The sequence below is a fragment of the Pleurodeles waltl genome, chromosome 12 (assembly GCF_031143425.1).
Source record: "Pleurodeles waltl isolate 20211129_DDA chromosome 12, aPleWal1.hap1.20221129, whole genome shotgun sequence".
Taxonomy (NCBI): Eukaryota; Metazoa; Chordata; class Amphibia; order Caudata; family Salamandridae; genus Pleurodeles; species Pleurodeles waltl.
This window is the reverse complement of record NC_090451.1, coordinates 87991921-88019099: the sequence shown is the minus strand read 5'-3', so window position 1 is coordinate 88019099 and position 27179 is coordinate 87991921. Positions and strand designations below refer to the sequence as shown.

The following is a 27179-nucleotide window of genomic DNA, read 5'->3' as shown; positions in this document are numbered from 1 at the left end:
TGGCCCAGGGATTGCCGGGATCAACTGAGGGATCAGTTCAGACTCAGGAGTGCGATCTTTATGAAGACATCCTGGCGCCATCTTGCTAGACTTCGAGTGGCGAGATAGGTTATAGCCCAGCCTGGTCTTATTGTATTGTCTCTAGTCTTTCGTTTCGACTTACCAGAAAACCTTAACCTAGAAGTGAAATTCTCATGGGAGTAGCCTTCAACTAGGCCAGGCTTTGGAGAGGTACCTTTGCTCTGACTACAATCTCTTCTGCTTGGCGACTTAGTTTCACCTTTTTTCAGCATATCCTCAATGTAAAGCCTTTAAAAAACAATCTTCTTCCAGAAGCTTTCTCCCAGCCATTTTTTAGTGTGTCCACAATGTAAGCATCTACAAGAGGTCAAGATTAGTGTGCTGCAGTAATATGCCTACCCACTTTGAAACAGCCTTACATAAAACCAAAAAAAATTGTGGCCAAACTTTTTGTTAAAAGTTTTAATGTAATTTCCAAATACATTTGATATGACAATTTTACAATAATCTTTCAAAACACATGGGCATTTTCTGGTTTTACTCGTCACTAATTCACTAAGGCTGAAAGCAGAAAAGTATAACAAGTTTTTGACCTAGACGAACTACATCTTGCTGGACGGGGGTTGAAATTAACATGGGCATATTGGTTTAGTTTTGATCATTTAGAGGTTTAAACACAGTGGATGGCATACGACTGAAGTGTCCCTTTTAAGAATCACATTAAGTGTCCGTTTTTGGTTTAAGTCAAATTATTTCATGAATGCCACCTGTAATTTAGGAATAATTTCACAGTGTAAAATTAAAAAGATTTTTGGGGACTGTGTGTAGAGGTTATTGGCAATACCTCACCATGCCCACCCCAACGCTAAATACAGGGAGGGAAACATTATCCATTTCAATTACTGTTTCCATTAAATGTTACGTCTCCAGTAGTAAATGTGACCAAACAAAACTGTAAAAGTATCTCTGAAACAAATGCTTTAAAAAAGAAATTAGTTCCTTCATAAAAAAAAGGAAGCAAGAAATTGTTTGCACTGTCATACTATGGCCTATGTCACCAATGGTCCTTTCTAAGCCTCCCTCTACTGGTTAATCAAGCCCTTGAAGCAAAGTGAACGTGGACAGCTTTACATACGGTTACACGTTTGCTAAACTGCCAGAAAGTTGTCCTCTCCAGTACCTAGATTCATACTTTAGACAAGTCATCAGGCAGCACAACTGTATTAGACTGAAAAATACGTTTGTAAACGGTCTTCCGTTTATTTTTTTCAACCGGAATTGTTTTAATTTATAATAAAATAGGTTTTTACCAAAGGAATGGAAAGCGTGGACACTTGAGGAGGAAAGAAAAAGTTAATTTTTGAAAAGGAAATAAATAGTTAATTTTGAGCGTTCAATGTCATAAGAAAATGTACACTTTGTAGCCTGAAGGAAACTAAGTACATATTCCGGAACTGGCTATAAAACACAAAATATCACGGATTGAAGATTACCGTGGCCTGCATGGTACACTGTTTCATGTCACATTACATACTAGACAAAACTAAGTCAACAAGTGGCTCCAAGAATGTGACCTATAACATATCCTCAGGCAACCCACGTTAATATTCCTTTAGACTACAGATTTATTATGTGGTCCATGAAACCACCATAAAATATCCTTACTGCTTACTTGAGAAGTTGAAAGGAAGAAATGGTGCCAAAATCCAACAGCAGTAACCGCATCAGAGAGCTGCGGGACTTTCTCTTCTGGACATTGTAGCTTCAATCAATTTCCTCCTGACTCAACAATCTTATTTCCACTCACCAATGTTTCTATACGTAGTGCATGAAACACATCCAATGCCAACAGGTGTGAGATAACAAATGTGTAAAAGCTCTGACAGAGTTTAATCAGAAGCTTTGAATGCAGTCAAAATACTCGTCAGTAAATCGGGTTCTTCTCGGAATTTCCAAACTTAGTTCAATATTTAAAACAATTTCGCACAGGAATGAAATGTACATAGAAATTTCTAAATTTGTTTTTGACTCATTGTTGAAACATCTTTTCAAAAGACTCTTCACCATTACAACCTGATTTGACTTTAACCAAATGTGGAAGATGCAGCTGAAGAACTACAACTTCTATTTTACAAATCAATGACAGGTACCCATTGGCATACGCTGTGCAGTTGTAACATCTAAAAGTGCTCAAACCATCTTCAGTAAGTCACATTCAATATAGTCTGTTCTCTATGTCTAAGACACCATACATTGGAGGAGTTCTGCAATTATCTGTTAACTGTGACATCTACATTTGTGTTCCCATTCAATAAACTTCTGGTTATCTCGAGAAGGGAGGTGTGTAATTAGAAATGGATTCCTAAATAAAATCGACTTTTGCAAGTAGATGTAGGCCTTGAGATCTAGTCACATAGGAAAATTAAATTAATTGTTTAGCTGAAAATAATTGAAAGTTTTTCTAATCTTTGAAACAAAGGACTAGGGGTTTTGTTTTAAAATTTCTTTTCAGAGAATCTGCTCTTCAGATTTTGTGACAGTGTCATCTGCCTATCAACCTCACCCACAAGCACAGTCCGGACAATACATGAAAATAAACAAAAACATACTAGGAAAACATTGTATGGAACACCTATGATGCAAGATATATAGTGGCTTTGCTCTCTTAAATATTAACAGAACAGTACAAAATATAACAGAGCTCACTTTCAAATACACCAGATCTTCCTGAAAACTAAAAAAATAAAATAGATCAGCGCAGTACAAATCCCCAAAAGAGACTACTGGAAACAAGAGGATAAAAAGCAGGTAAGAAATGTCTTTGAGCTGGTTATCGACTGCCCCAAAGAAATGTGGTTGTATTACCTCAATATAGAAAACTACCAAGTGAAAGATTGGAGGTCACAATGAGAGCCAGGATATCCAAAAAATAATTATTTTGTGGTGCTGCCCCCTATATGATCCAGCAAGAAAAATTCAGGAAACCCACCACAAGAGAATCTCCACAGCAAAGAAAGGAAAATGCAGCATCCCTGCGAGGTCACCAGGAAATAAAAAGGAAAGAACGAGGCTGCTATGTATAAAATAAACAGTTAAACTTTCGAAATTTAATGTCAAAAGTCTGATAAAGAGTGAACGACTGACGGGAATGGGGATGGAAGGTCCCAATGGAAATCGTGACAAGTCTTAAGTGTGCCATTTCAATTAAAGGAAACGAAAAAAAGTAAAGTGTTTTTCAGCTCATCAATATGATGAGCAATCATGTCCCAAAGCACATTCAAGGCAGTCTTTAAAGTCTTTAATAATTTTCCTCGTCTTCATTTGTGGAATTGACCGAACCAGACTTCCCCGCCCACGAAAAAATATACTCAAACATAGGACGAAGAGGCAGCGAACTGAAGATTCATATGTTTGAAACCTCAACGCTGCCTAGAACAAAAGCTGGTCTGTGGTGTCCACTGAAGGTCATAGCAAGGTAAGGTGGTCAAGCAACAAATTTGATGGTACTTGGGTTTGTAGTTATGTGCTGCTGCCAACGGTTTGCCCATCCCCTTCATCAACCGGCCCTGTAAGGAAAAAAATAAATACGTTTATCTCCAGGCATGCACAACATGTGTTACAAAAAAACTGCAGCTTACTGCCTGCAACATCAGAGGCACAACATGCCCATTAGCACACACAATATGATAGAGACTTCTAGCTGCAGGTTCCTTACCTTTGAATTTCCCAGACGTCAGACTAGATCCAGAAACTTTTGAGTGAGCAGTACCCACGCGCGATGTCAGGTGGCTTTGTTCAGTTCCACGTATCTGTCGTTGGTGCCAGAAGTGACATTGCGGTCACGATCATCTATATAGGGATCACCCAGGAATGCAGACGCCAGTTCTTTTCGTTCCGTGCCAGTTAGCGCTGATAAGAGCAACCCCTCTGTCTTTTTGACAGGATTTTTTGGCTTTTTGTCATAGTTTTTTTCTTACTGTGTGTCGAGGAGGTCCTCTAGAAAGGCAGGGTTCAAGCCATGTGGCGCATGTTACCGAGCCATGTCAGTTATTGACCCGCACCTTGCCACCTTGTAGTGTATTGAGCGCAACCACGATTCAAAGTTGTGCTCAGACTGCAAGGCCATTTCACTGAAGGCATTGAGGGACTTGGTCCAGATCAAGATGGCGGTCACTGGACTGCTCCAAGAGCCCAAAGTCCTCTTCGTCCCACTCAAGGTCCTCTGGACACTTGGGGTAGAGGCACAAGAAGAAGTCCAAACAGTTTTCAACTTCACCTCTTCTGTCAGCTGATGTGACAAGTGGGGAACGTCGGCATTCCAAGCACAGTTCTGCTCGGCCGTTACCAGGTTAGACTGCGTGCCTCCCCCAGTTTACAGGAGCCAGAGCGACCCCTACTCAAATTAAGAAATTCTACGAGGTCATGCCAGTAGGGCCTATAGATCTTAGGTCATTGCCTGAGCATTTTGTGGAGTAGACATGCATGGGAGAAGAGTGGGATGGGTCACTAGACCCTTTAGAATACCAGTTTTAGACCACCAGTGAGGTTTTCGACTGGTGTGTGGAGCTAAGAGATGCCAGTGGACAGGACACCTCCCCCAGATACTGGTTGGCTCTCTCCACCTACTGTGGCTACAGAGGAGGGAAGAGTCTTATGCAATGGTGGTGAAGAGGGCAGCAGAGGTCCTTGACCTCAAACTGCACTCTGTGGCAGTCAAGACTAACCTCTTGACCAAATTGCTTCAACCTGGGGCTTCCTCATCCAAACCCATATTGCCCTTTAATGAAGCACCTAAATATGTCCTTCGGTGAACTTGGTCCAAACCAGCACAGGGGCTCCTGTGAACAGGACAATTGCCCGCCTCCATCACCTGGCATCGAGTGATCTTAGTTTCCTCAGCCAACACCCCACCCGAGAGCTTGGTGGTCCAAGCGTCATCTTACCATGGCCGCTTTCCGGACAGGGAGTCCAAGAGGTTGGACACACTTGGTAAGAGGAGGCTTTCTTCCGCCAGCCTGACATTATGGTTGGTGAAAACCACATGCCTTATGGGCCGCTTCTCCCATACACTATGGGATACAGTTGCTTAAGTGCTGCCACAGATCCTGGAGGAGGCCCGGGCCATCCTCTCACAAGCAATGAAAGACAGGAGAGACGCAGCGAAGCTACTATTAGGTGTGAGACTTGCTGGGCAGAGTGGGTTTTCATTTACAGTGGCCTTGTAGCGCCATGTCTGGCTGAGAACATCTGCCTTCTTAGGGGATGTCCAGGCCAGCCTTATGGACAACATGCCCTTTGATGGGACTCGTCTCTTCAGAGAGAAGGCACACTCGGTCCTGGAGTGTTTCAAGAACTCGCAGACTATGGGCAAGCCCTTGGGCCTCTCAGTGACCACGCCCCCCCCTCCCTCTCACGCCTAGTCTGCCTTTCATGGATACAGAAGGGGCATCCCACCGTGCCAGGCCTATGCCTACCACTGTCCTGTGCAAGTTCCCCAAGCTGTGCAAGGATGTGGATGCAGTGCATTCTCACCCGTGGGTGTGCCAGCCAGAGGTCGTCCGCCACCCACCCCCGGCAGCTGCAGCGTTTAACTCCTCCTAGTTTGGTTTCCAAGACCATGGGTGCCAAGTTGGAGGGAGAATCCAACATCATCTCGTCCACTGGCAGTCCATTACATCAGGACAAATGGGTCTTGCAGATCATTCAGAGCGACTCCCCTCTCAATATTTCCCTCCCACTATACTGCCATGTCCAGAACGTTTGGCGGAGGATCATGTGACTTTGCTCCGAGAGGAAGTTCCAGCTCTCTTAGCCAAGGTGGTTATAGAAAGGGTTCCGATATCAGAAGTAGGCAGTGGTTGTTAGTCCTGCTACTTTCTGATTCACAACATGAACAAGGGCCTTTGCCCTGTTGCAGACCTGTGAACTGTCAAACGTTTTCTCAAAAAGGAGACATTCAAGATGCTCACTTTGGCCTAGGTCTTGTCTGCCCTACACCAAGGAGACTGTCTGATAGCGTTGGACTTGCAAGATGCATATTTTCACATCTCCATTCTCCCTGCCCACAGGTGTTATCTGCAGTTTAAGGTAGGCCACAAGCACTTTCAGTTCTCTGTGCTACTCTTTGGCCTTACCAGTGTCCTTCGGGTGTTCACCATGATGGTGGTGGTCACAGCTCAGCTGTGCAGGTCAGGGGTTTCAGTCTTCCCCTACCTCGACAACTGGCTGTTGAAAGCAGGCTCGCCCCAGGCTGTTGTCTCCCACCTTCAGACTATGGTGAACCTCTTGCATTCGCTGGGGTTCACTATAAACGTACCAAAGTCACACCGGACTCCTTCACAGACGCTCGTTTTCAGCGGAGCTGTTCTGGACACAGTGCAGTTTCAGGCTTATCCTCCTGAGCAGCGAGTTCAGGATATTCAGGTTATGATACCAATGTTTCGGCCTGTATCCTGGATTTCGGTGAGAATGACTGAGGCTGCTAGGCCTCATGGCCTCCTGCAGACGAAGCATGCCAGATAGCATATGTGGCCTCTTCAATGCAAAAGTTCAAGTGGGCGCAGTATCAAAGGAATCTCTCCCACATTGTCCAGATCTCGAAGGGCACAGCAAAAGACCTGCAGCGGTGGCGCAAGAACCTCGATTGGGTAAAAGTCAGACTCCTCTCCCTTCTCCAACCAGATCTGACCGTTGTGACAGATGTGTCACTCCTGGGTTGGGGCAGCCACCTGGGAGACGTAGAGATCTGAGGACTCTGGTCTCTGGCGGAATCCGGACTCCACAAACTTCCTGGAGCTCCAGACAATCCGGCTAGCATTGAAAGCATTCCTTCCCCCTGTCAAGGGGAAGTTAGTGCTGGTGTTCACAAGCAACACTACTACCATGTGGTACTGCAGCAAGCAGGGCAGGATGGGGACATGGACCATTTGTCAAAAGGCCTTGCGTCTCTAAACATGGCTGGAAGAGCAAGGCATATCCCTGATGGTTCAACAGCTGGCAGGTTCTTTGAATTTCAGGACAAACTCAGCCATCGATGCCTAGCGGACGACGAGTGACGTCTCCATTCAGAGGCAGCGCAAGGACTCTTTCAGCAGTGTAGAGAGCCTTGATTACATCTGTTCGCATTTGAAGGGAATGCGCAATGTCAGCAGTTTTGCACACTGGAATTTCCAAGGAGGCAATCACTCTGAGACCCTGTTCGTCTTGAGTGAAGTTCAGGCCTCCTGTATGTCTTTCCGCCCAAACCACTTCTGCCCAAACTTCTCAAGAAGATCAAGAATGACCTGGCCCAAGTCATCCTTGTGGCTCCTGACTGGGCACGGAAAGTCTGTTATCCCAAGCTTCTGAAAATGAGAATCGATCCCCTGATCAGGCTGCCTCTTCAGGAGGATCTTTTGTTGCAGCAGGAGGGGAGGGTCCGCCACCCGAACTGGTCAACTCTCCACCTCCTTACGGGGAGACTGAGCAGCAATAGTTGACAGCTTTTGAACTTCCTTCCTAAGTCTGTAAAGTTATTTTGACAGCCAGGCGGCCCTTCACCAGAAGGGTATACACCTGCTGTTGGCAACAATTTGTAAAATGTTGTACAGATAAGTCTATAGACCCTCTTTCTGACATTCTTCTCTTGATTCTTATTCTTGCCCAGCAGGGCTCTAGTCTGGGCACTCGTGTTATCCCTCTGCTCTGTCCGCCTTCTTGTGGCTGCCTGACCAACCTTCTTTATTTAAGTCCTCTACTGTACATATGTTTCTCAAATGTCTGCTACATAGATTTCCCCCTTCGCCCTTTAGAATGTCTCAATGGGATCTCAACTTAGTTCTCTCCTACCTTGTGTGCGCTCCTTTTGAGCTGCTACACAAATGTCCCCTCCGACTGCTTACCGTCCAGACAGATCTTCTAGTGGCAGTAACATCTGCCAGGAGGATGAGTGACCTGCAGGTTTTGTCATCAAAGCCTCCCTTATCTGTGTTTCCAGACAAAGTGGTGCTTCACACAAGGGCCTCTTTCCTCCCGAAAGTGGTGACCCCATTCCATCTGGGACCATCTGTCACCCTGTCTACCTTTTACGCTCCCCTCACATCCCTCTAAAGAAGATCTGGACCCAAAAATGAGCATTGTCATTCTACCTTACCCGCACAAAAGAGTTCTGGGTGGACCAACTCTTCGCGGGGTATGCTGGAGCGAAAAAGGTTGGGCAGTGCAGAAAAACCATTTTGCGCTTGGTCTTTCTGTGTCTTAAGGTCTGCTACTTCATGGCTAAAAGCAGCCTCCTGCGGGCTTGAGGGCCCATTCCACCAGAGGAAAAGCTAGGACCCATAGCGTTGGCTTCTGGAATCCCAGTCCTGGACATCTGCTAGGCAGCAAAATGGGCGTTCCTGCACATGTCTGCCAAACACTGCTGCCTGGACAGTCAGGTCTGCAGAGACGGGCATTTCGCCTATTTGGTACTGCAGAACTTTTTAGTATAGTCAATATGTCCGCAGCCCACTGCCACAATGGTATGGCTTGGGTATCTATTCAAAGGTAAGGAATCTGCAGCTAGAAGTCTATCAGATGAACAAGTTACTTACTATTGGTAACACATAATCTGGTAGAAACTATAACTGCAGATTCCTTACACCCATCCATGCCTCCCCGCTATGCAGACAGATTTCTAGGGCTTTCCCCTTTCAGAGTCCTAGTTTGGAGAGGCACTCGTCAGTTCCCTTCATGGCTCTGCATTCCTGGCGTGGAAAGTCGTGAAAAGCAATTGACGTCCACACGCCTGGATGGCACCTTTATAGTTGACCACGACATCACTTTCAGCGCCAACGATGCCGATGTGCAGAACCGAACAAAGTCACCCAACAGCTAGCAGGGGTACTACTCACACAAAAGTTTCCAGATTCAGTCTGACACCTGGGAAATTCTACTGCATTTCTTTTGCCCCTAATTCTCAACTTTTACAAATGTATTTTTTTTTATCATCCACTTGGAAGATTCTAGTGTGAAGGACACGTTTATCGACATTTCTTGAATGCTGTGCCTGCCCTCCCTTGAGTAACGTGGACAACAGGAACTCTGCAAAGTAGAACCAATCACAGTGTAAGGAAGCCCAGCTACACCTCTAGGGCAGAGAAACACCATCAAGTCACAAGTGGCAAAGGTAAAGGGCATCTTAAATGAATGAATGATTGATTTTATAAAACACACTGTCACTTTCAGATATGCATCCTAGCGCTATCGGAAAAGTATTCCATTAACTAAGCTAGATAGGCCACTTTCACCACATGTCCCAAGCCAGGGCTCTTTGAAATCTGTCTTTGAAGAGACTGCAGCCAGACAGGATGAGGGACAACAGTGACACCCTAAATTTAGGATTATGGATGAGGTCCGTGGCTAGAGGGTGGACAATGCTGCCCCATGGATTCCACTAGATGAGGGGCGCCACAGAGATTTCAGTGCCACTTCTCATGTTTTAGATTTTCCAACTGGATAATGCCAGGATAAGCCCAGGTTGTCACCCATTATCCAGTTGTATAATACCGCCCCAAAATCAACAGTGTCACTGTACATACTCTGGATACCGACAGAAGGTGTGATTGCGCTGCTGACCCTGTTGCATGCCCAATGCAAGACCACTGAATGTATAACAAATATATTCAAAGCCACTTTCTCCAAAGTATGTGGGGAAAGCCATGACCCCAAGATTGAATTGAAATACTGCATGTTTTGTGAGACCCTCATAAAGCTGCCAATGGTGGTAGCTGGCCCCGATAACGTAGGATTGGCACCTTTCTAATACTTTTCAAACAATCCTATCGAGAAGGAACTGCAGCACCTTACAACTTTTGGGTGTGGTACTGGTACAAGGCCCCAACTTGCCATTGATTGCAGTCAAGGGCCCTAGCCCACCATTTCCTCAGAGAACCTACACACTCACAGCTCCTGTTTGGAATATTAGCTGAAAACATGATTCAGAGACTGTGGAGATATCAGTGTATACATGTTCACACTACTGTGGCCGTTTTCCATTTTTTAATTCAACAAACATTATCTGTACATCAACCTCCGCTCCAAGAAAGAATCCTGCATGCTGTAGGTTGTCACACGGTCTACATGACTGACAGATTGATATTAAAAATAGAGCACCAGCTTTGAAGACAGGAGAGCATTTTTTCCAGCCCTACTGGCCATTATGTGTAAACTGATTGGTTTATGTCCAGCCCCATAACGAAAGAAGACAGGTGGATCGCTGTGGTCAGGAAGTGGCTGATGACTGCCTGGGAGAGCCTGCATTCTACAGCCAGTCGTCAGGGTAAATGAATATTGGTACCCTTGACCTCCGAAGGTGTGCTGCTACCACTTTAGTTAACACCCGAGGGGCACTAGTTAGACCCGGGGGAAGCACAACAAACTGAAAATCCTAATGTCCCACCACAAACCGCAAGTAACGCAAGTGGGCCTGTAGGTCAGGTATATGAAAACAGGCATGCTGCACATCCAACACCACCATTCAGTCACCAGGGTCGGGGTCAGACAAGACCTAGGCCAGTGTATTTTGAATTTGTCCAGGGGAACACAGAGAAAAGCAGGTCTGAAATGGGACAAAGACCTCTGTCCTCCTTTGACAACAGAAAGTAGCAGGAATACCAACCACGAACCACTTCTGGCATAGGCACACTCTCAATAGCCCCTTTGGCCAAAAGGGCTTGAATTTTCTGCCTAAGACAGACGGACAGCCTTCAGTCAGTCACTGTGGGGAAGGTGGAAAGTGCGGCAAAGTGGGAATGAAGGGGGAGGCTTACCCTCTCTGGACTAGCTGCAGAACCCATCTGTCTGAAGTTATGGTCTACCAACACAGCAAAGAACTGTTGCAGCCTGCCTCCAAATGTGTGGTTGTGCATCACTAAGGGTATGCAAAGGGGTTTGGCAGGTGGAACATTCAGGATGCAGTGGGTTGAGTGGCACACTTATCTGGACCACAGGATCGGTGGGAGCCCTGGCCTCAGCCGCAATAGGTTTGGCACCTGGCTGAAGCTGAGGTGGTTGGCAGTATGGGGTACCTCTGCCGAAATAGTGAAGGGAATGATAGGGTTGCTGCGGCTGGCAAGGTAAGGCAAATAGGCCTTGCCCTCTTTCAGCCAGTCTCCTGCCGCCCCACACCCCAAGAGGAGAGTCCTGTCAAATGAAATGTCTATATAGGATGACTGGACATCACTTGACAACCCTGACAATTGTAGCCGGGCATGGTGATGAATGACGACACTGGTTCACAGGACTACAGACTTGTCAGTCAATACCTGAACTAGATTACCCTTGATAGAATGCAGGAAGGCATTCTGAGACAACCAGACTGCAGGAATCTCCCAAAAAAACAAAAAAAACCAAAAAGAATTCTGATGAAGTGCCTCAAATTTCGACTTCATTAAAATAGTATACACACAGAATGGAGAGGTGGGCTGGATCAGTGAGGAATCTGCAGGGAGATTATCCACTTTAAAGATTGTTACTAGATCTGAGTAGGTTTGTCTGGTAGATATTTCTATCTGCAGTTTCCTCGCCTCAACTAGTAGATCCAAGTTAATACGCTTGAGAGGATGATCAAACCAGGAAGCTTCATAGCACAGATCTGGAAAAGGTGGCCCTTCCCTGAGGACTTCATACACAACACAATATTGCCTATGTAGGTATAGACCAAAGCCCATGTAGCAGTCCAGGAAAAGAACACCCCTGATGCCCTAGCAAGGATCTTCATAGACAAAGTGTAGCAGATTTTTAGGCACACTGATCCAGCAGGAAATTTTGAATAGCTCTGCCTTTCTTGGAATCACCGTAGCCATGCATGGGGAAGCCGATCATCAATCTGGTACTGTGAGGTGGCAAGTTTAATGTTGGGCAGGGGGGAAGGGGAGGATGGGGGTGGAGATGCACGGACTCAGAATGACATCCTGCAGGACTTTCAAACTATAGAAACAGGATAAACAGAAACAGCCTAAAGCTTGCCAACATCAAGCTGAGTTAATGAAGTTCAAGAAAAGGTTTTTTTTCAATAAAGAACCATAAAAGAAGACTGTGCATAGGCTCAAAGGGTGATGTAAACACCAAGTCATGGCCTAACTGAGGCATAACAAAAGGAGAATGCAGAAACATATGGGTGAACTCCTTCAACAAATGTTTAACTACAGGAAACAAATTATGAGATGACCTGTAATCTAAGAAAAGTTAAAAGGGTAGACAAATAGTACTTAACACGGACAACAGCTAGTGGAGGGCAATAAGGTCAGATGAATGTTATGTCATCTGTCACCAGGCACCAATGCAGCTCATGAGCCATCCCTCAATCCAAATCAAATTCAATACAAATGTTGTCCATAAGTACTCCCTAGTGGTAGGCCTACTGGAAGCACAGAGACCACTTGTGTATATGATTCATCAAACTCAACTGTCATGCCGGAAGAAGAGCTTGGTCCTCAATCATCAAGATTATAGCCTGACTGTACCCAAGTGTTTGAGGACAAAGCAAGCCCTAGAGGGAGCTTGTATCCAACTCCGCTCAAGGGAGGCTTGAAGATGCAGCTATTTTAGGGGGGGAGGGTTTAAAAATCCCAGTTGTTACATTTGCAGAGGTATACACCATGTACACAATACTAGTCAGGGTAAGTCAATTACACAAACTAAATTAACCTGTGCTCAACCTCTGGTAGCTTGGCGCAGAGCAGGCAGGCATAACTTAGAAGGCAGGGGATGTGGCAGGGGATTGAAGTGGGAGCTACTGTAACACCAGCACGGAGAGTGCACTTGTCGTGCAATGGTTAGGTGGGCCAGTCGCTGCAAGGCAGTGGTCCGCCCCGGTCAGATGAATGCATCTGGTACCTTCCGAATACCACCGGCTGAACCCACAGGCAGTGGTCTTTCTGATCCCTAGTAAAGGCATGTGAGAGCATGGGAATGGAGCATGGATGCTCTATCAGCGCTGAGCTCACACAGGCGGAGTCGGAGCTGCCCGTGTCACTTTGGCAAACAGCACTATTGTCAGCCACCTTAGCAGTCGGGTTGGGGATCCCGTCGTTCGAGTTCAGCAACTTAAAACGACCTTGCAGGACAGTGGAAGAGCTGCAATGCTGTGCAGATAACAATACAAAGAGCAGGATCCCAGGCACTGGCATGGCACGGTTGTTCCAAGAAGGGGTGTGCAGTTCTTTAGCCGCTCTCAGACCTAAGAGAAAAACAGGGGGCAAGCCAGCACGCCCTTGGAGACACTCTGGAGGTGGTTGTTGGTTCTTGGGTTGCAGGGCAGAGATCAGAGGCAGAGGGCAGCACAAAAGGGCAGAGCAGCAATTCTGGAATGCAGCAGTCTTTAGTCCAGCAGAGACTTCTTGGGTCCAGAAGTGTACTGTTTTTGGGAGGTCAGAGACCCGGTACTTATTCCAAAAAGTGCCTTTGAAGTGGAGGATGGCTTCAAAAAAAAGTCTGTGAAGTGCCTAGCCCCCCCCTTTCAGCTCAGCTCCAGACTATCAGTGGGAGGTAACCAGCCCCTTTGTGCAGACTTTGGTCACCACCCTTTGAAGTGTACGTGTGAGCCCATCCCAACCACTTCCACTGTAGACCTATCAGTATGCAGATAGATGCAGATGAATATCCTGTGTTGTGGGTGTCTGGAGGGGATGCACAAATGTAGCTGTCACCTAGCCCAGGTTTGATGTGTACTAGAGATAGGCTGTAGACACACAGGGCAGTGGGTGCAGAGAAATGCCCACTTTCTAAAACGTTTACCAGTAAAAAGGATTTAAAATTACCATTCCAATAATACTAAACATGATGCAACTACTCCTCTCAGATCTTGAATTACAGCATACAAGTATTATAAGGAATTCCCAATGCTGGCCTATGAGAGGGGCAGGCCTCACAATAATGAAAATCTACTTTGGGAGTTTTTCGTTACCAGGCAATGAGAAACTTAAAAGGTACATATGCTACCTTTTATTTATATGGCACCCTGCCCTATGGGCTACTTAGGTCTTACTTTAGGGTTACTTCTATGCAAGAAAGGGAGAGTTTAAGGCTTGACAAGAGGTTTTAAATGCCAAGTCAACGTGGCAGTGAAACTCTGCATTGGCAGGCCAGAGTCCTGTTTACAGGGCTACCGGAGTGGGTGGCACAATCAGTGCTGCAGATCCACTAATAACATTTCATTTACAGGCCCTGTAAATTTAGAAGAGACATACATGTAAATTAAATCTTCCAATTGTGGATACACCAATGTTACCATGTTTATGGGAGAAGCACATGCACTTTAGAACTGGTTAGCAGTGGTAAGGTGCTCAGAGTCCTAAGGCCAACCAAAAGATACAGCAACAAACAGGAGACGAAAGGCAAACAGTCTGGGGCAAGACCACCTTAAGAATGCCAGGTCTAACACCAGTCTTGGGGAGAAAGGAATCTCCTTCATGGAGCTCTAAGACGCCTTGGGGTGAATGCCAGAGATCCCAGGAAGCCAAAAAGCTGATCCACCTGCTTTTGACCAAGACCATTACAAACAGGACAAGGAATGTGAGGACCATGCACAGGACAGGCAACACAAGTGGCTGCGGAGACACTACACCCTTGCCTTGCTTAGTATCAGCAAGACCAGATGGACACAGTCGAACAGAAAAGACTGGCTCCAGTAGGAACACTGATGCTTTCTGGACATGATGAAGAGAACACCTCCATACACTCAGGGAGTAGCATTGATGCTATTGCCAGCAGCCTATAGAACTCTGATTGGTTGGGAACCCCACAGTTCCTAAATCATCAGAGACCTTCTGCTCAAAGAAAAAGCGGATCAACAGGAATGTTATCCAGTGCTACACACCTACAAACAGCAAAGAGGAAAAAAGTAGTTTTACAACAGATTCCAGTCCATCCCTGAGAAACGCCTCGAGAGAGAGAGAGATATCACAATATTGATGAAGTACTTCAGTACTGGAGGCAATAACACTGGGTATGATGTGCTCATGGGCAAGCACGGCCTTGGCAACATGACTGAAAATGTTGAAAGGCTTGTAGATGTCCGCTCCCTGAACAGTCTGGTGATGTCATACAAAAGAATACACAAGTCAACATGGGTCCCACCAGACCATTCAAAAAGGAATCAGATCAACCATGTTCTCAATGCCAAGAGATTCCGGAGGTCCCTGCAGGATGTGAGAGTGATGAGTGGCGGATGTGATATCTGACCATTGTCTTGTCATGGCCAGGCTGAAGCTAAAGTTGAAGAAAGCAAGGATGCAACAGACTAGCGCATAACACCACCCTCCTCAAAGATGAACGGAAAGAAAATAAGTTACTTACCTGTAACTGTAGTTCTCCAGTATTGGTATCTTTCATAGATTCATATGCTTAGAATAATTCCCAGTCGTGAGGTGGGAGCGCCACTGTGCCATTAGAAAGCAGTGCATGGATAAAGATAGACTGCAAGAGGCCCTGAGACCTTCAGTTTAGTAACCTATCTTCGTTATTTTTTCAAAACACAAACTTAAGCTCCAACCAATCAGGTTGTGTCATCCGGCAGAACACCGCTCTTAGAAGCTTGAGTCCTTCAGATATTAGAGCAACAGTGTGAATAACCAGCACATGAAAGAAGGTGAGCATCTCTGGAGGACGGTGGGTCGCATGTGAATCTATGAAAAATACCAATATTGGAGAACTACTTACTTTTTTACTCCAGTATTTGATCTTTCATAGATTCACATGCTTGAATCAGATTAAGTAGCAATCGAATAAGCACATTTTTGTGAGAAAATTAAAATACACTTTTCAAGTGTGTACATATGTCTATATACATATATGGAAAATTTCACTTACCCAGCGTACATCTGTTCGTGGCATGAGACGCTGCAGATTCACATGCTGTATATTAACCTGCCATCTAGTGTTGGGCTCAGAGTGTTACAAGTTGTTTTTCTTCGAAGAAGTCTTTTCGAGTCACGGGACCGAGTGACTCCTCCCTTTCGGCTCCATTGGGCATGGGCGTCGACTCCATCTTAGATTGTTTTCCCCGCAGAGGGTGAGGTAGGAGTTGTCAGTATATTAGAGGGGCCCATGCAATGGAGTAGTAATGTATGTATCTAATGTCTATTAAAATAATATTTATTTACAATTCTCATGCAACTAAAAACGGCTACAGGCTACCGGGGAGGTGGCATGTGAATCTGCAGCGTCTCATGCCACGAACAGATATACACTGGGTAAGTGACATTTTCCGTTCGGTGGCATGTGTAACTGCAGATACACATGCTGTGCATAGACTACTAAGCAGTTATCTCCCCAAAAAGCGGTGGTTTAGCCTGTAGGAGTTGAAGTCGTCTGAAATAATGTTCTTAATACAGCCTGTCCTACTGTGGCTTGTTGTGTTGCTAACACGTCTACACAGTAATGTTTAGTAAATATATGCGGCGTAGACCAGGTGGCCGCCTTACAAATTTCTGTCATTGATATATTCCCAAGAAAAGCCATTGTGGCGCCTTTCTTTCTAGTGGAATGTGCTCTTGGTGTAATAGGTAATTCTCTTTTTGCTTTAATGTAGCAAGTTTGAATACATTTAACTAACCATCTGGCAATGCCTTGTTTGGATATAGGGTTACCTGCATGAGGTTTTTGGAAAGCTACAAACAATTGTTTTGTTTTACGAAATTGTTTCGTTCTGTCAATGTAATACATTAGCGCTCTTTTTATGTCTAATGTATGCAAGGCACTTTCAGCTACTGAGTCTGGTTGTGGAAAGAAGACTGGGAGTTCCACAGTTTGGTTTAGATGGAATGGAGATATCACCTTTGGCAAGAATTTTGGATTTGTACGGAGAACCACCTTATGTTTATGTATTTGTATAAAGGGTTCTTAAATAGTAAATGCTTGTATTTCACTCACTCTTCTAAGTGATGTGATAGCGATTAGAAAGGCTACTTTCCAAGTTAGATATTGAATTTGACAAGAATGCATAGGTTCGAATGGTGGGCCCATGAGTCGTGTTAATACAATATTAAGGTTGCACGAAGGTACTGGTGGTGTCCTTGGTGGTATGATTCTTTTTAGTCCTTCCATAAATGCTTTAATGACTGGGATTCTAAAAAGTGATGTATGTGTAATCTGCAGATAGGCAGATATTGCAGTGACATGGATCTTAATGGATGAGAATGCTAGATTAGACTTTTGTAAGCGTAACAAATAGCTTACAATGTCCTTTGTGGAGGCATGTAGTGGTTGAATTTGATTAGTTTGGCAGTAGCAAACAAATCTCTTCCATTTGTTTGCGTAACAATGTCTTGTTGTAAGTTTTCTCGCTTGTTTAATGACCTCCATACACTCTTGTGTAAGATTTAAATGTCCGAATTCTAAGACTTCAGGAGCCAGATTGCTAGATTGAGCGATGCTGAATTCAGGTGTCTGATCTGTTGTTTGTGTTGAGTTAACAGATCTGGTCTGTTTGGTAGTTTGATGTGGGGTACTACTGATAAGTCGAACAGTGTCGTGTACCGCGGTTGGCTAGCCCAGGTTGGTGCTATGAGTATTAGTTTGAGTTTGTTTTGACTTAGTTTGTTGACCAGATAAGGAATGAGTGGTAGAGGGGGAAAAGCCTAAGCAAAGATCCCTGACCAGCTGATCCATAATGCATTGCCCTTGGACGGAGGGTGTGGGTACTTCGACGCGAAGTTTTGGCATTTTGCATTTTCTTTTGTTGCAAATAGGTCTATGTTTGGTGTTCCCCAGCGGTGGAAGTGATCCTGTAGGATCTGGGGATGTATTTCTAATTCGTGAGTTTGCTGGTGATCGCGATTGAGATTGTCGGCTAACTGATTCTGAATGCCTGGTATGTACTGTGCTATTAGGCAAATGTGGTTGTGAATTGCCCAATGCCAAATCTTTTGTGCTAAGAGACACAGTTGTGACGACTGTGTCCCCCCCCCCCCTTGTTTGTGGATAGTACATTGTTGTCATGTTGTCTGTTTTGACAAGAATGTTTTGTGGGCTGCTAGTGGTTGAAACACTTAATGCTAGAAAAACCGCTAGCAGTTCCAAGTGATTTATGTGAAGTTGTTTTTTGTTAATTGTCCCATTGACCCTGTATGCTGTAATTGTTGAGGTGTTCTCCCCACCCAATCATGGAAGCATCTGTAGTGATAACAGCTTGAGGCACTGGGTCTTGGAATGGCCGCCCTTTGTTTAAATTTATAGGGTTCCACCATTGAAGCGAGGAGTGTGTTTGGCGGTCTATCAACACTAGATCTTGAAGTTGACCCTGTGCTTGTGTCCATTGTTTGGCTAGGCACTGTTGTAAGGGCCGCATGTGTAGTCTTGCATTTGGGACAATGGCTATGCATGAGGACATCATGCCTAGAAGTTTCATTACAAACTTTACCGTGTAGTGTTGGTTTGGTTGCATGCTTGATCTTACATTTTGGAACGATTGGACTCTTTGTGGACTTGGAGTGGCAATTGCCCTTTGTGTGTTGAGTGTTGCTCCCAAGTATTGTTGTATTTGGGATGGTTTCAGATGTGATTTTTGGTAATTTATAGCGAACCCCAGTTTGTGTAGTTTCTATGACATTGCGTGTGGAGAAGTCACAGTTGTTGAGTGTTGGTTTTTATTAGCCAGTCGTCTAAATATGGGAATACGTGCATGTGCTGTCTCCTTATGTGATCGGCTACTACTGCTAGGCATTTTGTGAATACCCTGGGGGCTGTTATTCCGAACTGTAGCACTTTGAATTGATAGTATATGCCGTGCATTACAAACCTTAAGTATTTTCTGTGAGAAGGATGGATATGTGGAAATACGCATCCTTGAGATCCAATGTTGTCATGCATTCCTCCTTTTTTAATAAGGGAACTACGTCTTGAAGTGTTACCGTGTGGAAGTGGTCTTATTTGATGAAGAGATTCAGTGTTCTGAGATCTAAGATAGGTCTTAGCGTTTTGTCCTTTTTTGGAATCAGGAAATATAGTGAGTAGACGCCTGTTCCTTTTTGATGATTGGGTACGACCTCTATTTGTAATAGGTCTAAGTGTTGTTGGGACAGTCTGTGCGTTTTGGGTGGCACATCTGGAGGGAATGTTGTGAATTCTATGCAATAACCATGTTGGATTATTGATAGGACCCATGCGTCTGTGGTAATGTGTGTCAAGTTTTGGTAGTATGTGGTTAGCCTCCCCCCCACTGGTGACAAGTGTTGGGGTGTTGTGACATTGAAGTCACTGCTTGGTGTGGCTTGGTTCGGTTGGAATTTTCCCCTTCCTTTTGGGAATTGTCCTCTATAGGAACCACAAAACCCTCCCCTTTGGTACTGCGATTGATAGGTGGGTCTGGTTTGAGAGGTGGAAGGCTCAGATGTTTGTTGCCGAAACCCTCCTCTGAATTGTGGTTTTCTAAAGGTGCCTCTGACTTGTGGGGAATAGAGCGCGCCCATGGCTTTGGCCATGTCCCGTGTCTTTTTTCATTTTTTTCAATGGCTGTATCGACTTCCGGCCCAAACAACGGTTGTTGATTTAACGGCACCGCTTGTTGAATCTCTGGCTTGAATCCAGAACTTCGCAGCCAAGCATGTCTGTGAATGGTTACAGCTGTGTTGACAGTCCGTGCTGCAGTGTCTGCTGAGTCTAGTGCGGACCTTATCTGGTTGTTAGATATGGCCTGTCCTTCCTCCACTACTTGCTGGGCACGTTTTTGATGTTCCTTGGGCAAGTGCTGTATGATGTCTTGCATCTCGTCCCAGTGTGCCCTGTCATAGCATGCAAGTAGGGCTTGTGAATTCGTAATTCGCCATTGATTGGCTGCTTGTGATGCCACTCGCTTGCCTGCAGCGTCGAATTTTCTACTTTCTTTGTCAGGTGGTGGGGCATCTCCTGACGATTGAGTTTGCTCTTTTCCTTGCCGCCCCTACAACCACTGAGTCCGGTGTGAGTTGCTGTGTTATGAACACAGGATCTGTTGGGGGAGGTTTGTACTTTTTTTCAACTCTAGGCGTGATAGCTCTTCCCTTTACAGGCTCCTGGAAGACCTGTTGTGCATGCTTGAGCATGCCCGGGAGCATCGGCAAACTCCGATAGGAAGCGTGGGTGGATGCCAGAGTGTTAAAAAGGAAGTCATCCGCCACTGGCTCTGTGTGCATTGCTACATTGTGGAACGTAGCTGCCCTGGATAGTACCTGCGTATATGCAGTACTGTCTTCTGGTGGTGACTGCTTTGTTGGATAACATTCTGGACTGTTACCCGATACTGGCGCATCATATAAGTCCCATGCATCAGCATCATCCTGTGTCATCCAAGTATGTGTGGGTGACTGCATCATAGGTGTTCCCACTGGTGACAGTTGTGGTGAGTGCGGTGGGGACGGTTGTGGTGAGACCATTGGTGGTTGAGATTTGTCTCGAACCACTTTTGCGCCTTACGTTGCATTTCTGTCTCCTGAAATACAAGCTTCCTTTTTGATTTGAGTGGAGGTAAAGTTTGTATTTTGCCAGTCTCTTTTTGGATACGTAACCTCCTTTGTGTATGGTCAGGTTCTTCCATACCTAACTCTTGCTCGAATCTATGTCTTTCCTTGAGTTGGCTAGAAAGTCCTTACTCTTCTGTATAAGAGCTTCTTTTCGGCTCCGAATGCGCTTTTTTCGGTACCAAAGTTTCTGCAATAAAAGTATTTTTCAGTTCAGAGGAGATTTTTCGGGGTTTAGTCGATTCGATCACTTGGTGTCGAGATCGTTCGGTGCCGGATTCTCGACCGGAGTCGGAAGTCTTCGGCAACTCTTTGGCCTTTTTCGGTGCCGATATTTGGTCACCTTCCTTTCGGTGGGTTGAGCCATGGCCTGCTGGTGGTGGCGTCCCCATGGCCTTAAGTGTTTTTGTATGAACCTGACTTTGGGACGGGGCAGGTTTACTCACGGTTCGTTGTACCGTCGAGGGTTGTTCACTTTTGGATTCATCCGAGTTAGTCTCTTGGATGGAGATACTTTCCTCCTCTTGGACATCGAGCTGTTATTTCGGTTTCGACACCATTTGCAGTCTTCTTGCGCGTCAATCCCGCAAGGTTTTTTTTCGATCGAAACGCTCAGCAAGTTTCACAGGTATCCTCTCTGTGTTTGGGTGACAAACACAGGTTACAGACCCGGTGCTGGTCTGTATAAGAATACTTTGCGTGGCACTTAGGACAGAAACGGAAGGGGGTCCGGTCCATTAGTCTGGGCTGACAGGTGTAGTCGGGCCGACCAGGCCTCGGTGAAGAGTGGAAGCCCCGGAGGGCCGCCGAAGCGGTCTTGATATCGGTGCCAATACACTAACACTAACCCGGTACCGAGCGATAAAAATACCGTCGAATTTTCGATACTTTACCTAACTTTCCCGATTCGAAATACGGAGCGAAGAGGAACACGTCCGAACCCGATGGCGGAAAGAAAACAATCTAAGATGGAGTCGACGCCCTTGCGCAATGGAGCCGAAAGGGAGGAGTCACTCTGTCCCGTGACTCGAAAAGACTTCTTCGAAGAAAAACAACTTGTAACACGCCAAGCCCAACACTAGATGGCAGGATAATGCACAGCATGTGTATCTGCAGCTACACATGCCACCGAAGATATACACACACACACACACACACACACACAAATAATAAAACATGTGTGTAACGCATTAGAGGATGGTGGTAATCTCTTACTACAGTGGCTCAACTTTAGTAGAAAAGATGTCATAATAGCGCTTGGTTCACTGCCACTTCTCTGTGATCTGCAGTCTCCAAACAGTAGAGCTGTATAAATATGTCTAGTTTTCCACATCTCTGCCCTACAGAAATTTCGGAGACACACACTGGCAAATAATATTGTTAAAGTCGACCTAATTCTGGTGGAATAAGCACGCATACTTGTTTGCAATGGCATGACAGCTTTTTGGTGACAAAATTGAATGGCACTAGATATCCTTCCTGCTATGCTCTGTTTTGATAGTGGATAACCTTTCCTAGGAGAACTGTATGCTATGAACAGTTGACTGGAATTCCGGAAGTATTTTATCTCGTCAAAGTAAAATGTTAGGAACTTCTTGACATCCAAACAATGCAATGCCCTTTCTGCTGCAGTCTTGAGATCCAGGAAGAGAGTTTTCAAAATTAACAGGAAGTCTTATGGAACATTTGGAATTAATTTTGGATTACTTCGAAAGACCACAATTGTTCCTGAATTGCAAGAAAGGTTCTTAAATGTTGAAAGCCTCTATCTCATAGACTTGTCCTGTTGATGTAAAAGCCAAGAGAAGAGCAATTCTCCAAGACACAAATGTAATGTCCACTTTACAGTTGGGCTCAACAGGGTCTTTCATTAGTTGGGAAAGTCCAGTGTTCAGTTGCTAAAGTGGGGGAGGACGCCTCAGTGGCAGGAAGACCTCAAATAGACCATTGAGGAATTGTTTCATGAGCCCGGTAGACCAAAATGATGGTGATTCCGCTTATCTTCTAAATCAGGAAAGGGTGCTTGGAAAACTTTTCATGGAAGAATGAGAGAGACCCGATCTTGCTAGATGTGGGAGGTAAGGAAGGTTTTCTTCCAGTGCAGATGACATTGGGTGTATGTTACAGCATTGACACCAGATGCAAAATTGCTTCCATTTAAGGCTATAAGTCCAATTTGTACTAGGTGCACAAGCTCTGGCTAGGATATCCCTGCATTCTCCTGGGATGTTCAGATGCCCAAATTCACTCTACTCAGGAGCCAGACAAGTGCAAGGATTTGGGATCTGGGTGTAGTACTTGGTCCTGGCACATGGTCAATAAAGACAGAGATGGTTGCAGCTGGATGTGCTGTCTCTCCGAGAGAAGACTTACCTCATGTACCAATGCTGGTGTCACCACCTCAGGACTAGGAGTTGCGCTTTCATCTTCATGAGAACTTTTGTGAGGAGAGGAATCAGAGGAAAGGCCTAGGCAAAGATTCTGGACCACGCGATCAAAAACACATTCTCCCACAATCCTGGTTGCAGATTCCTGCATGCGTAGAGCCAGTTACGGGATATTGTCAACAGGATTCGGTCTGCCCCATTGGTGAAAAATGCCCTCCAGGATGTCCCGATTTATCCCTCATTCTTGATAAGCGCTTCTCATTCTGTTCAGAGAGTCTGCTATGATGTTTTCCTTCCCCGGAACATGTTCTGCCTTCAGATTCACCTTGTGACGGATGGACCATTCCCATGTCTTTTGTGGTTCTTGGTGCAGCATTTGAGATCTTGTGCCACCTTGCTTGTTGATCTAGTGCATGGTCATAGTGTTGTCTGTGCAGATGAACACCGCATAATTTTGTATCCTGGGAAGGAAGGCTTGCAAGGCTAGATGTACTGTCTTCAGTTCTAGCAGAGTGATGTGCAGTAGCAGCTTAGAGGCCAACCATTTTCTGCTGACTTGCAGGTCCTGCAGATGAGCTCCCCAACCCTCTAAGGAAGTGCCTGTGGTGATGACCAACAGAAGTCTGGGGCATGAAAGTCAGGCCTATGGGAAGATTTGCCTCTAGAGTCCACCAGGAAAGTGCTATTATCATCACTGTGGTGACATGAACAATATTGCCAAAAGAGCCTGTTTGAATCCACTGCCTGTCCAACTCTTCTTCCAGCTGTCACATTCGCATGTGGCAGAATGGCACCAAGGGAATGAAAGATGATATCAACCTTAGTAGGGATTTGTAGAGGCAAACAGAAAGGGACCTTTTTCTTTGCACTAGATGTGCCCAAACCTAGCGATCTGATTTGTCTTTCTGGTGTGGTGTTTCCAGCACTGTCAAGCGAAGCCCCTAAGAATGTTATCTTCTTGGATGGCTGGAGAGCTGATTTTTGCGGACTTAAACGTAAGGCCCAGTTTTTTTTAACAGGTGTTGGTTGACCACTGCGCAGCCTGGCGAGAAGGTGCCTTGACTAGCCAGTCACTGATGGAAGGAAAAGTTTGATGTATTTCCTGCCTTCAGATAGCTGCTACTGGTGCCAAGCACTTTGTGAAAATGCGAGGGGCGGATTTGAGGCCGAATGAGAGGACTCTGAACTGATAATGGCTGCCGGCTACTGTGAATCTAAAGCATTTTTGGGGCTGTGCGTGAATCAAACATGAAAAGATATATCTTGGTGATCTAATGTCAATCTCCTAGGTTTAGAAGTTGTAGTAAATCCTGAAGAGTCACCATGCAGAACATCTGTTTCCTGATATAGGTGTTTAGGTTTCTCAGATCAAGGATTGGTCTCCACTCCCCTGGCTTCTTCCGAACCAAGAACAAACAAGAATAAAAACCTCTCCCCTTCTGGGTTCCAGGAACCCATTCTATGGCCCCTCTGCTGAGCATGGTCTTGACTTCCAACCTGAGGCGATGCAGATGTTTTTGTAAGAACTTCTGGGACGGGGTTGGAGACGCTTTTTGTAAGAATTCCAGTTTGTGGCCGAATTGCATGAGAGCCAATACCCATTGGACCGCTATTTCCTTCAACTCCTGTAGATGTTTGGATATTTTGTCTCAAATACAAGTCACAGGGGATGTTGGTGTAGTCAGTGCCTGAAGTTAGTCATTGACAATGGCTTGCCTCCTTTCCTTGTCGGCCCAACTTCCCTTGCTGGAGTTGCCTGGAGTAGGCCACTTGAGAAGGTTGCAGCTGTTGGTAGTGCAGATGAGGGATTCTATTGAGGGAATTCTGCTGCTTCTCTCTCTCTCAACACCTACGTACATTTTGTCTGGTGGTGTTCTCCAAATCAGTGAATTTTTCGACAAACTTTGTGAAGGTTTTTCTTCCTCGTGTTGGATAGCCAAGTATCCAGACCCAATGGCGAGAACAAATAATTTGAATATAGGGACTAAAGGTGGGAGCTTCCAGAGAAGGGGATTCGACATCACAGGAAGCACTAAAAGTGCAGATCTGTCAACGCTCAACATCACTCAAACAAAGAGGACTAAAAAAAAAAAAAAAAAAAAAAAAAAAAAAAAAAGAGAGAATGCCGGACCCAAACACAAGATTGCAAAATAATTGACAGCATGTGAATCCAGAAAAGATCTATGTTGAAAAATCACAGATTCATGGATCGTTTTGCCACAGAATTCCAGGAAGCAGTAAACCATGGAAACCTGAAAGAAATCTATGACATAACAAGGAAATGTTCTGGCAGATACAGCAAGAAAGAAACACCTGTTAAAGACAAAGCAGAGAAGACAATCATGGGTAACAAAGGCCAACAACAAAGAAGGGTGGAGGACCTTGAAGAACTGCTGAACCACCTCATGCCGCAGTCTCCACCAGGCATACAGCCAGCACACAAGGACTTGCCAATCGACTGCAGGAGACCAACCAGGGACGAAATATGGCAACCCATCAAACATCTGTAAAAATTGGAAAGCAGCAGGACCGGACAACATCCCTGAAGACGCACAAAAGACAGACACTGAAATATCAGCAGACATGCTCTACCGCATGATGTTTGGAAGGATCTGGGAAGAGGAAAAGGGGCCATCTCATCAAGAGCCCCACGAAAGATGACAGAGTAACTGCGCAGATTACCATGGGAAAACTACATCAACCCCAGGCACAGTGTTCAACAGAGTCACCCTGAATAGAATGAAGGAACAAGTCTACGCTTAGTTGCAAGATTAGCAAGTTGGCTTCTGCAAAGATAGATCATGCACAGAACAGATTGCAACATGTGCATCATAATTAAGTAGCCGATGGGATGGAACTTGCCCCTCAATGTCAAATTCATCAACTGTGAGATGGCATTTGTAGAAGCTGAGTTCTGGTTGTAGTACCGCCACCAAACTTTTTCCTGGTGTTTGGTACACCTCTGACTGAAGTGAACTGGGTTCCTGCTAAACAGGTCATCTGTTCCTTCCCCAAAACAAGACACCTGGTCACTAGATCTCCAAGTAACCAGGCCTGTAAGCACCATTGTAAGTCTCTAGTAAGTGGTACCTCTAGTACCTAGGGTCTATGTGGTGCGGAAGGTTCCTAAAGCTGCAGCACAACTTGTGCCACTCTAGGGGATCAGCACCAACCTCATGTCAGACTGCCATTGTAAATTGCGTGATCAGGTGCTCCCTTAAACTGAAAACACAACATGGAACACCGCATGTGTGCCATGTCCCCTAAACACTGCATGTAATATTTGTAAGTCACCCCTACAGCATGCCTTACAGCCGTAAGTCAAGGTGCATTATATTACATGTGTGGACATATCTGCATATGCAGATATGGCCCTGCTATGTCTGTGGCTTCTTAGACATAGTATGTGAACAGTGAAGCCATTTTAAATACATGTGCTGGACACTAGTCAATATGAGTTCTCCAGCTACATGATGGCTGCACTGAGAATTGAGATGCTTGGTATCAAATATCTCATATTAATAAACCCTCACTAATTCCAGTGATGGATTTATTAATACTTACCTTAGAGGTGCCCCTGACAACCTAACCAAAGCTGGTGAGCTCACTGACCAGTTCTAGCCAGTCTGCCACCAACAAATGAGAACCGAATAAGCAAGGGAGAGAACCTTTGCTCCCTGGAGGTCAGAAACAAAGCCTACTCGGGCAGGGGTGTGGAATACCCTTCCCCACAGGATGACCTGCATTTCAAGGCAGCTAGCTTCAAAGAAGCCCACCGCCTTTGGCATGCAGATCTGGCCTTCCTCAGAGGAAGATGCCAACACCCCTCCCCCGTGCCCATCTGACACCTGGACAGGCGGCAAAATTAGCTATGCAGCAGGTGTGTCACATTTCCAGACTGGGAACACCCCTCAGGTGACCTGCCTGAAGTGGACACAACTTAGAAAATGCTGCCATCTTGCATGTGTTGGAATTTAGGAACTCTGGATAGGGCGATGCCCACTCCCCACAGGAAGTGGTCATATATTGGGTGTAGTGACCCTTCAATCCCCTTAAAGTCCCCTAAATTGAGTATTTAGGGGCCCACCTGCTACCAGGACCTCCGATCTTTGCTGGACAAAAAAAAAAAAAAAAAAAAAAAAAAAAAAAAAAAAGGAGTGGACAAGCAGCCTGCTGAACCCGAGAACTGAGGACCGTGACGGACTTGGTGGCAACCATGCTAGCATGCCTGCTGCATCAGACCCTTGAGAAGCAACTTACTTGTCCTGCCGCTGCAGCCTCCAAGAACCTGGGAGAGTTGCCAGTGCTTCACATATTG

General features: G+C 45.4%; 1 protein-coding gene across 4 annotated transcripts in view; it reads right to left on the bottom strand.

Annotated features, from left to right (window-relative positions):
* Nucleotides 1–468: 468 nt before the first annotated feature.
* RANBP3 (RAN binding protein 3) overlaps nucleotides 469–27179 on the bottom strand; it is a 380969-nt gene continuing 354258 nt past the window's right edge. For all 4 annotated transcript variants that reach the window (XR_011199904.1, XR_011199903.1, XM_069217335.1 and 1 more), the window contains one exon: nucleotides 469–3587. Coding sequence is in view for 2 of the 4 variants with exons in the window: in XM_069217335.1 (XP_069073436.1) it covers nucleotides 3541–3587 (47 nt within the window). In the remaining 2 variants the exon portion in view is untranslated. The remainder of the gene's footprint in view (nucleotides 3588–27179) is intronic.